The sequence below is a fragment of the Sander vitreus genome, chromosome 7 (genome assembly GCF_031162955.1).
Source record: "Sander vitreus isolate 19-12246 chromosome 7, sanVit1, whole genome shotgun sequence".
In the NCBI taxonomy this organism is placed as follows: Eukaryota; Metazoa; Chordata; class Actinopteri; order Perciformes; family Percidae; genus Sander; species Sander vitreus.
Genome location: NC_135861.1, coordinates 33,384,868 through 33,397,229, shown reverse-complemented (window position 1 = coordinate 33,397,229; position 12,362 = coordinate 33,384,868). Strand labels below are relative to the sequence as shown.

General features: G+C 41.7%; 1 protein-coding gene across 2 annotated transcripts in view; it reads left to right on the top strand.

Moving 5' to 3' along the window:
• Positions 1–2,139: 2,139 nt before the first annotated feature.
• LOC144521412 (nucleolar protein 4-like) overlaps positions 2,140–12,362 on the top strand; it is a 134,035-nt gene continuing 123,812 nt past the window's right edge. For both annotated transcript variants that reach the window (XM_078255978.1, XM_078255977.1), the window contains exon 1: positions 2,140–3,804. In XM_078255978.1, coding sequence (XP_078112104.1) covers positions 3,388–3,804 — 417 coding nt within the window. In that variant the 5' untranslated portion in view covers positions 2,140–3,387. The remainder of the gene's footprint in view (positions 3,805–12,362) is intronic.

Here is a 12,362-nt window from a genome sequence, read left to right as displayed (position 1 = left end):
TCTTGATTTACCGGTAATACAGTAAATTTATTACACGTTGGGCCTACAATATTCTTCTTCAGTCACCTCTTTTATTGCCATATGTGTATCTTGAGAAAGCCTTGATAAGATAATCAAAAGGCAGTTGTGGTTTGAGAACGGGTTGGATATGTATATCTATGAGTGTGACCACACGGCAACTTCTGTGCCTGAAAAGTCTGAAAAATACTCATACTCTGCTTCTGACTGGCTAGTAGTCCTTACCTAGCTACTGTCAGGGCACGCCCTCATACTCTGCTTCTGACTGGCTAGTAGTCCTTACCTAGGTACTGTCAGGACACGCCCTCATACTCTGCTTCTGACTGGCTAGTAGTCCTTACCTAGCTACTGTCAGGGCACGCCCTCATACTCTGCTTCTGACTGGCTAGTAGTCCTTACCTAGGTACTGTCAGGGCACGCCCTCATACTCTGCTTCTGACTGGCTAGTAGTCCTTACCTAGGTACTGTCAGGGCACGCCCTCATACTCTGCTTCTGACTGGCTAGTAGTCCTTACCTAGGTACTGTCAGGACACGCCCTCATACTCTGCTTCTGACTGGCTAGTAGTCCTTACCTAGGTACTGTCAGGGCACGCCCTCATACTCTGCTTCTGACTGGCTAGTAGTCCTTACCTAGGTACTGTCAGGACACGCCCTCATACTCTGCTTCTGACTGGCTAGTAGTCCTTACCTAGGTACTGTCAGGACACGCCCTCATACTCTGCTTCTGACTGGCTAGTAGTCCTTACCTAGGTACTGTCAGGACACGCCCTCATACTCTACTTCTGACTGGCTAGTAGTCCTTACCTAGGTACTGTCAGGACACGCCCTCATACTCTACTTCTGACTGGCTAGTAGTCCTTACCTAGGTACTGAGCATGTGTGACTCCCAACAAAGATGGAACAGAAGTGAGATGTCTCACTCTGTAGCTAAAACAGAGAGCTCAACACACAGGGTGAAAAGAGGAGCTGCAGCAATGTGCAGTACAACAAAAATATGGTGTTTTTTGAAAATTAAACCACATAAACCTATTCTTGTACAACCTCTAAATACAATTATGAACCTGGAAATGAGCATAATATGAGCACTTTAATATAGTGTATTTCTGGAAAGATAATAGACAACAAGTGGAATGAGGAGGTTTGATCCAAATAAACAGAACAGATAAATGAGAAAGGAACAAAGACAAAAAGGGATTTGGTCACCAACATTTAGACATAAAATGTTATAGCTGGTAAATTGAAAAAGCAAAGGTCTATGGTGCATAGGTGAAAACCTTGTTACCCTAATTCCTGAAGGTGGGCCTAGTATTTTTCCACCTTATGTCCCCATAACAATTCTTGGTAACGCTGAACACTGACTTTTAGTCTTTGGCACCAAACATCCTTTTCAGACAAATATTCAGACACACAAATAAAAAGTCTGGCTGTTGTCATACAGGACTTCTAAAAACCCATCTTTATAGGCTTTCTACTCCATCTCCTCCATCTCTGTCTTATGTTTTAGTTTGATCTGTCTCTCATTTAGCTGCAAAGATTAATCGATAAGTTGTCAACTATTAATCGTTTTGAGTCTTTTTTTTTTAAATTAAATAAATTCTAAGTTCTATGATTCCAGCTTGTGACATGTGAATATGTTCTTGTTTCTTTACTCCTCTGTGACAGTGAACTAAATATATTTGAGTGATATGTTCAGAGTAGGCCTATGTCTAGGCCACACTCAAAAATCAGCTATGAAAATAATCGTTAGTTGCAGTCCTAAGTGTGTTTCATATATAAAGTTGTACTTGTTCATCAGTTTCTTTAACTGTATTGTACCAGCTGCAGGTCACCTAATGAGCTAAATATCTATATATATATATATATATATATATATATATATATATATATATATAATGAGGTGGAACAATACGACTGATCAGATATTCTGGTGAAATGTGATTTTGAATTGCTGCGGGACACTAAACAATCATCTGAACTTCTTTAACGTTCGAGTGTTTTTGTTGATGAAAGATTAGTGCACATATTGAGGTGTATTCTCACTTCAGTCTGTTACACCCCCTTTTGGCACCTACGGGACTGTTTGTTTGAGTGCGAAGCGCGTGTTCGTCCTTTTTGGACACTTCCTGCTTTTTTGAGCTCGAGCAGCGTGCATGTCCCGTTGACTCGGCCCCCGGGGGTTTGCAGGCTGGGCTGGTGCTGTGTCGCAGCAGTGGAGCTATTTGTACATGTGTTAAGGACTACAGTTGCTCTGTTGATGTTGGTGAGGAGATACCGTAGCCTATATGGTGTTACTGCCAGTGCTGTACCGTATTTGAGGAAGGAGGAAATGAGGGGTATTGGGCTTTAAGGGTGCAAGAGAGAGGAAAGACCAAACCGGATTCAAACAGGTGTCCGGCTGTCTCCCATCAGCCCGAGACCGGAGGAGGAAGAGACAGAGCGAGAGAGAGAAGAGGGGCAAAGGGACGGGGGATATTGTGAATCTATCCAAGAAATAGCGCTGCCGATGGGCAAATCAATCCGCTAATTTGAGGACGTGTCGTTTCTTTCAGTAAACCGTGCCCTTTTTCGGTTCAACGGTGATGGAGACCCGACATCAGAAACACGGCTTTTCGGTTTTTATTTTTTTATTTGTATTTATTTAGGCAATAGGCCTATCTTGTTTTGAAAAAGAGATAATTAGCCGTTCATCTCTTTTCTTTCTCTCTCTCTCTCAAGAGGAGGAGGTAGAAGAGAGAAGGCGGTGACTGACGTCCCTCACGGGACAGGCCGTCCGACCCACGCTTCTAACAGGTGTGTCTGAAGAGGGCATATATCGCTCCAATTTGCACCGCCCGTCCAGTCCGTCCGTGCCCCCTCCCTCCCTGTGTCATTGTTCCCGGCAAAATTACATCCTAACAGGGGCTGGTTAGGAGTTAATTCGTCTTCGTTTAGGTATCCCCAGTGAGCGCTCATTCTTTATTTTTCTTTCGGTCTCTTCGCAAATGTCCATTGGTGCGTAACAGCAGAGAGGAGGAGGTGGATATATCCAAACGGCTAATATTGAGACGTTAATTTAAAAAAAGAAACAACGTACGGGACTTTGGAGCGTTGTTCGTGTTTTTCTTGAGGAATGGAGACAATTTAAAACGACTGAACTGGTCGGTTAAGAGCAGAAGGGAAGATTTGGAGATTTTCCAGATTTTCCAGATTTTATTTGGTCTTGACTGAGTTCGCCCCCTGGTAAAGAAGGCAGAAAGCCGCCGTTTGGTGCTGTCGTTTCGGCGACGTTCGCTAGCCAAACCGAACCCGATTCTGAGCTATTTTAGCGGACAAAGTGGGTCTTTAAGGGACACTTGTCTTGTTAAAACAAAGTCCACCTCGTTTGTATCATGACAACGAGAAAAGGCAGCAGTGTGGCGGACACGGTGACTACCTCCACCACCAACCACCAGCACCAGAACCAGCCGAGGAGCCGAAGTCCCAGCAGCGGGGTCCCGGCGTCCGAGGAGACGGGCGGAGGGGCGGAGATGTTCGGGGAATTTCAGGAGTGGTGCCTCCGGACGTACGGGGACTCCGGCAAGACCAAGACCGTGACCCGGCGTAAATACAACAAAATCCTCCAGACCCTGATCCAGGGGGACGAAGAGAACAGCAACGGGGTGTTCCTGCACGAGAAGAATAACAACCACATCAACGCCAAATTTAAATTCTGGGTCAAGTCCAAGGGCTTCCAGGTCGGGACGCTGCAGGACGGCAAGAACGGGTCATCGGACAGGCCGGTGCTGTACGTCCCCATCAAGGCGACGGTTAGTGCATCTTCCTCTTTCACTCTGGTAGTGTGTGTGTGTGTGTGTGTGTATGTGTGTGTGTATGTGTTTGTGTCCCGTTTTTATGATGCATGTCCTCCCCTTATTTGCCTACAGAAATCAGGTGTGTGTAGCCTACAACATAACTTTCCCTCTCTCAGTGCCACATAGCAAACACCTGTTCCAGTTGACTGACAATATACAGGAAAAACTTCTCACAAAAGTTATACTTGTGTTTGTTAATGATGGTTAAAGAAACGTATTTAGGGCTGTCCTCAACTAAAGAAATTCTTGTATTTAGTCGACTTGTAAAACTAAGTTTCTCTATAAAGAATCATGCAAAAGCACTTAATTCTTTACCATAGATGTGCTCATACGTTTCTTGGAAATAACACTGAGCATGAAAAAGCATACGTGATGTTATTGACTAAATGAATCCAGCCGACTAAGACCAAAACAACTGACTAAAAGACTAAAAGGGGGGCAGCCCTACTTTTCATTCATTATCGGTTCATTTATTTATTTATTTAGCAATAAAAAGAAACAGTTCACCAGAGCCAAAAGTCATCACTTTGTGTGACTGCTGTACAAACGCACACTGTTATTTATGATGAGATGAAACCAAGAAAAGGAAACGGATATTGGCATTTAACAGGCTGCAACCAGTAACTATATAAATATCTACAAATGACTAAAAATGTAGCTTCTGTTATGACCTTTATGAAAATGAAAACAACAGTTAAAAATCCCCCGGGAATCAGAAGAAACTTGCAGTTTTTGTCTGTAGTTCAGTTTGGTATGGAATTGATTAATTTAAGGCTGCAACTAACAATTCATTTCAATGTCGATTTTCATTAATTGTTTGAATTGTTGAAAGTTTTTTAGTCTCTAAAATGTCAGAAAATGGTGAAAAATGTGGATCAGTGTTTCTCAAAAAGCCCAGGATGATGTCCTCAAATGTCTTATTCTGTCCTCAACTCAAAAGATATTCAGTTTCCTGTCCCAGAGGAGAGCATAATCTAGAACATATTCATATTTAACATGCTGGAATCAGAGACATTTTACTTTTTTTTCATAAACAATTACTCAAACCGATTAATGGATTATCAAAATAGTTGGTGATTAATTTAATAGTTGACAACTTATCGGTTTGTCTTTGCAGCTAGATGAATTTTCTGTCAACTGGTCAGAATACGGCTTTTTCTTTGGATTGAACTATGTCAAAATTACACCGACCGGCCACTAAATTAATAACAAATTAACAACTTAAAGGGATATTTCACCGTTGGAAAGACGAATATCTTTAAATTGGGTCACTTATGTAGTAGAAATGTGAAAAAAATTGGTGCCTTCTAGGCCGAGATAAGCCAGAAAATGTGTTTTTTTCATATGAATGAAAGACACCAAATCCCAGAATGCACTTGCTTCGCTGCTTTAGACTCCACTCCCAAGCCACGCCTACCATTACAGACAGACAATGAGGCAGCATTCAACTCAAATGTGTTTTATTGTCATGTCAACCTCATACACGAAACAACGTTTCACCGTGACTCTAGTGGTGTTACACATTTAAAATATATAAAAACGACATACGAAACAGGCTACATTTAGCTAGTGCACACATTATATGCTCCGTAAAGTTCAGCTAACGCATACTAGCGTTAGCGCTTGGTAGAGTGTAAACATGATTCTAAACACAGTCGTACATTTGCGTGGGATGTAGAATGGTCGACATTTAACAGTCACAAACTCCACCAGCAGTTAGCAGTTAGTTGGATACAAGCAGCTCATTTCTGCACCAGGCAGTCCGTGTTAATCCTAACCCACCTCCACTCTTACCCTGCCGTCAGAGAAGCAGGCTGGATAGTCCAGTTTCCACAACTACAAAAACACAGCAGTCTCTGTTGGGGCGTTGGGAGTTTGGTTGAAGTTGGATGTAGTCCAGTTTGTTGTCTAATGAGCGGACAACAAACACCAGTTTGCCACCCGCAAACTCGTTCAACGTCCCCCGCTGATGATGTCCCTTTACCGGCCAGAGGCATCGACCACCACCGCTGGTCTCCATAGCCAGGGGGCGAGGCTGTGTGGAGTATTCCGTCTGTAATAAAGTGTCCTGCATATTCTCCCATCTGTACCAATGTCTCCCGGTGGTACACGTGTGCGGTAGTTTGAATGCACATAATTGTTGTTCTAAAATTTCCTTCGGGATGAATAAATCTGTCTATCTAAAGTTTTGATGCTGAGAAGCCACTAAGCTACGCAAGGATTCAAGATGGCTGACACTCGTTTTGGTTTGTGAAATTTCGGAGAATGCCGGCAGTCCAACCCCCTATGGGCGGGTTGACAACATGTGGAAGTAGGTCCTACTACTGGCTGTAGTCCATAGCCTCTGGGCAAAAAAGCCTCTTATGACGCAAAATGACGATTTTTGCATCATAAGAGGCTTTTTTCCAGACCCACAATACAGAGATCTCCCCTCACGGGGGGACATGAGGGAGGGAAGCACGGTCATTCAAAAATACTACCGGGTTTCTACTGATACAAAGCTCAATGCTAAATCGGTGAAGTATCCCTTTAATGTTTCATTCACACACTCTTGAAACAGCATAGGAAAGCACAGTGCTCTCGCCAGATGACTGACAAGAAGGGCTGGGCGATAGGGAGATACAGTCAGTCAGTCAGTCAGTCAGGTAATGACCTTTGACCCAGAGTTTACATCTTCCACCCAATTTGAACTGTCAAAACTCATTCTTCCTTTATCTCAAACCTTCATCATTTCATTGAGTGTGAAGTCCTGCACTTTTTCAAATCTAGATCTATGACAACACAGAGTATAGTCACACATTTGTCTGGATAGAATTTAGAAGTACACCTCCCTCTCTTCCTCATGGTATATTTTGTACTATAAATGTTTCTTGTATTATTCTTAGTACTCCAGCATTCTGCCTACGTTATCTTCTGCTCATACAATATTTTAATAATTTAATACATCTGCTTATTAGTAGTTTAGGTCCAGCTGCTGACTTGATCTAACTTGAGGAAAGGTGTGACGTTTAGATTGGTTTGTGGAGCTCCAGGGGTCAGAACATCTTAGATTTCGTCTTTGTGCTTTTACACACTGCAAAGGGCCCACCATCCAGAACCTTCAAGTCGTGATTTATTCATAAACTTTGTTTGAAAAGCATTCACTGACGACAAACAATGAAACTGGATGTCCTAAATAAGCTCATTTTAACCCACAGATGTGAGGTGTGATGATAAGTCTGGCTCGTATAAGTCTAGGTTGTAACTCTACAGCTATTAAATAATGATGCATATTGTATATGTGCTTATGTGGAACAGTATAAGAAGTTAATGTTGGCTTGATCTCTATTATGTAGCATCAGTTACCGGGTCAAATGACCCTGGTCCGACCCATGTTATTGGTGTGAAAGTGGTATTAGTTATTCAAGTAGCAGAGCAAGCAGTGTGCAACATTTCACTGTTTATTATTCATGTCTTATTTGTAAAGGTTGCATCCATAAAAAATCCACCGTGAAAAACACTGACTCATAATTCTTACCAAATGGTTGTTTGTTGGAAAGTAAAGCACATTATGGTTTATTTCTAGAATGTATTCGTTGCCTAATTGTTCATGTTATTGATCTAGCAAGAATGGCAAATATTTACTGGTTCCAGCTTCTGAAATGTGAGGATTTACCTGTCTTTGTTGTCAATTCGTGATCAATTTGTTAGCATATTGGGACATTTTATATATTGAAAGATTAATGAATAATGACAATTTTTAGTTGCAGCCTAAGATTTGGGTGTCACGACTAAAGAGAGACTTCACAGTCCTTGGTTGTTCAAAATAAACTATTCCTTCTCCTCTTCTGCACAAATTGCAGCATCGGTGATCAATACTAATTGTTGATTGTCATGCATCCATTGATGTCCAGCTACAGGTACAGTGGTGGTGGTGACACAGCTGTAATCCCAGTATATATGTGTTGTCCTCTGTATTCATTCAGTTGATCAGTATGTGTGACTGAGTTGTGTCAGTGTTTTGTCTTGTCAGCGGTCTGTTCCAACATCATGGCTTTGTGTTTCCAAGCAGAATCATCTATATTTTCCAGATATAAGCTGGTAAAATGTGTGTACAAGTTATGCATAAGATATTGCAGGGAGGGATTCAACCTCTGTATGCTTTTTCTCCTCTGTGCTTATGTGAGTGGCTGGGAGCAGTCATGGACTACATGTTATTGGTATGTTTTAAACCAGAGAGCACTTGTTGAATGCAGAGTGCAGTGTGAGTGGGATTGCACAAAGATATGAATGAAAGCTATATATTTAGAAATGATTGAGTCCAGTCTGTCATTTCAAATGGCTTGTGAATGCAGTTTAATCGCTGCAAAGCTTTGATTCTTGTTTGTATCTGACTCCGATCGGTTGTTCAAATGGCTGAACAGACCGGTCGATGTAACGCCGTGGAGAAGGGTTTGAGGTGCTGGTTAGCATGGTTACCGCTTGGCTAATTTCACTATGTCCCATCTCATTTCTTATTTAGATTAACATCAGGAGTATTGCAGTCAGGACTGGGAATCCTCTTGCAGAGTTTATCTTGTGTAAATCCCTCAGCAGGTCTGTTGAGTCTGTTTAGTATCTGAGGATCGGGCTGTTTAGACTGCAGAGAGAGAGAAACAAATGTCTCTTCTGTTTTCTCCTGAACTGGAACGGAGTGTTTTATTTTGAAACGTAACTGGGTCAATGTTAGAAAAGTGAGGACAGTTCTCCAGTGTGGGCGTTTCAGCCAGTCCTCCCTTAGTTAAGTATTACCAGAGGGCTATTTCACAAAACCTACATAGCGGATTAAACCTGGGGGCCTGTTGCACAAAAGTAGAATGAAGAAATCCAGGATAACTGAAAAAGCGCAGCTTGACTTAGTGTGGTCCGCTCATCGCGGCTTAATCGGTTACACGTTTGCCGAGCCAGGATGAGAAGGTGAAGCTGTGTCAGCCAGGTGTAGATAGCTGGGATAAGTGCACGTCCACGACTTTCTTAAATAGACCACGGTACCTACTTTGCCTTAAAAGTGAGCAGAGGGAATTCATGTTCCTCGGGAAATTTACCCTAAGGACTCGGCTTAATTCCAAACCCTTATTCACAATGAGAGAATATGTTTTACAACCATATGCACAAATCTCTATAAGCTATGTTTAATTCTAAATATCTTTCTCCAATTAATGTTCATACAGAACAAACATGACTGGACAAAAACTAGAAAAAGAAGTAAGTGACTTCAAAACACACTGTAAGCATATCTGTAAAACAATATAGCCTATTATTATTATTATTATTATTATTATTATTATTATTCAGGCTTTTTTTCTCACTCCCAGATGCGTGACGGCACCAAAATAAAAAGATTAAGAGGCTTTGTGGTATTCCAACACATTCCCACCCCCATCTGGTAAAATACGGACGTTTGGTCAGGGTCCATTGTCGTCGTTATTGACGCTAAAAGTCTCCTTTTCATTGGACCAGTTACGTTATAGTGTAGGCTATACTGTAGCCTACATTCATGAAACAACAGGGAGAGGACGCCTCATTTTCTTTTCACCTTATATTTTGCTGGGGGAAATAATGGCATGTTTACAATGAGCACTGAATGTATCACTTCATTATCTACATAGTTTCTAGATTTCAGAGTCCAATTTCTTCAATGTCTTTCTTTTCTATGTCCATATAGGCTACACGAGGAAGCAAAGCATACAATACAGTATGTGTCCGCTGTAATAAAACAGCCAGAAAAGTGCGGCAGACATAGAGGACCGACTGAATGATAGTCTAAAAATATAAATTTACCAAACACTGCTCTTAAGTGAAAGCATTCAAGGAGTTACTTGGCATTTGCACAAACGGACAATTGTTCAAAAATTTGATACCTCAGTTTCGATGCCGGTTCCTTAACGATACTTTTACGATACCATATGTTTTAAAATCCATACTCAGGGTTGGTATCAATCCAAACTTTAAAAATTAACAAAAAAAGGGAAATCTTTTTGCCACAACATGAACATATTATAAATAATAAATAAATTACACAATTACATTGTGTTCAGGCTAATATTGAACTAACTAAAATGCAAAGGAATGTAAAGAACAAAGACTTTATAGTGCAAACTGCATAATGACACAACCCTTTAACACTAAACCTGGTGACTGCCCTGTTGTCAACATTGAACTAATGGAGAACTAACTTAAGAGTAAAGGAATGGAATGGCCTTGTTGCTGAAAGGTGCTGTAGAAATAAAGCCCCTTGCCTTACAACCTCAGCCTGTCAGTCAGTCACCAGGGCATAGAAACCACTGTTGTGCCTGCTTGTCTCAGAGGAAGTGTCACCGCGAACGCTTTCGCCTCCCATTAATATCATATCGCAGCAAGCTGTGTGTGTGTGTGTGTGTGTGTGTGTGTGTGTGTGTTGGAGCTCCGCTCTCTGTCAATATGCAGAGAGGACAGATAAGCTTGCGCTTACACGCTCAGGCGCTTTTGGAACCAAAATTTGGCACCGAGAGATAAAGAAATAATTTTTTTTGAAGACGTTGTTAAGGCGGCAGGCTGGTGTCGCTAAGACGGCTGCCGTAACTGCAAAGTGCTGCGGGAAACCCTGGTAACTATGTAGCAAGCTGATATCCAAACAAAAATAATACACTTAAACATAAATATATCAGAGATTCTATCTGCGTACCACTTTTTTTCAGAACTGTCAGCATGTTGTTTAAAGAAAAGGAATTTCCCTCGTGCAGATGGAACCTGTAGTCTGGTCTTTATCTCATCTCCTACCTGTTGAGCGAGGTGAGGAATACACTCCTGGATGTGTTGAACTACACTGCATCTTAATGCTGTGTTTATGGCTCAAAGCAGCATCCTGCTTTCTTTCTGTCTGAGTCGTGTTGAGAGGGGTGTGACCTGACAGCAGCAACAGCTGATCAGTCAGCAACTGTGTTTATACACTGGAACACAAATAGTGTGTGTGTGTGTGTGTGTGTGTGTGTGTGAGAGAAAGAGATGATATTCCTCCGCTGATCTCTGAGGTATGAAACAATGAACGGATGGAAGAAATGAAGACAAAAAATGTTGAGCATATAACCCTCTCCTGGGGGCTTAGTTAATGATTTAAAGTGACAAAAGAACTGGCGCTAATTCCTTTGCCTTTGTTTGCATTCATTACTCGTCTGTGTAAGACACAAGCTCTTAATCCATTTGTGCTAAATACTGTGCAGCGCTTTAACTCACCTTCTAGTATCAGCTCAGCTTGCCTGGAACCTTGACCGAGGTGGTACCTAAAAAGTACCAGGTACTATTTACAACTTTTGGCAAATGGTAAACCCAGAAAAGTCGAGTTGACCTGTATCATGCAGTGGAAAGTGGCAAAAGCTGCAGCTAACGTTCTGGTGGTTAACTTCTTCTGTATCGAGATAAAAACGAGAGGAGAAAGTAGCATTGTGATTTCATTTTTATTTTGTGGAAGCAGTTGGACACACTGCTAATGCTTGCTTCGGCCGGTTTAAAATGTGCTTCTATCAGTTATCAGGACCTTCTTTCAACCATATGGGCGAAGCCGGTCACCCTCCAACAATCCCCAGGATTTGCCTGTTGGTCTAAATAATTGGGTATTGTCAGGTTGTCTTGGCGTTTCCCTTTCAGTGTACTTTCATTTCACTTTCAAATGGGAAAAGGTAGATTTTATTGTAACTGTTGGCCGGACAAAACAAGTGTCAAGTTCCTTGATTTTATTTTAATTGATTAATCAAGAAAGTAGTTGGCAGATTGCCTGGGTCCAGATTTCTGAATCTACCCACTCCACCGAGTTGACAACCATGTTTGGGAAAAAAAACTATTTGACATGTACTTACAGACATGTTCCATTTGCTAACATGGAGGGGTGGGGTTTATGACCTATACTGCAGCCAGCCACCAGGGGGTGATCCAGATGTTTTGGCTTCACTCATATGCATCAACTCCTGGTTTCAGTTAATATAAGCGGCCATGTTTGGAGGTGGGATGCCATCGAGGGTTCTCTTAGAGCTGGGCGATACGGAGAAAATCAGATATAAAGATACTTTTGACCAAAACATTGATGTCGATATTGCGGTGGTGTTGACAGTTGGTGCTTTCACAAAATACACTTTACTTGTAACGCAGCCTTTAAACCAAGAGAAGACAACACTTATGTCATATTACGATATTACAATATTCAAAATTTTAAGACGATATCTAGCCTCATATATCGATATCGATATATCGATATATTGCCCAGCCCTAGTTCCTGTCCTTGTCAGTGCTCTAGTAAATCCTACTGTTGGGGCACCATAGTCTATACCGACGACATTCCACTTCCAGGATTGTTCAGGATGTCCGTCCCCTTCCTCTGTCTCTGTGTTGGCGTTCTAACCTCTGGTGGATTTGTGAGGACTATGGTTAACTGCTCCTCAGATCTCTGCAGGGTAAATCCAGACAGCTAGCTAGACTATCTGTCCAATCTGAGGTTTCTGTTGCACGACTAAAACTACTTTTGA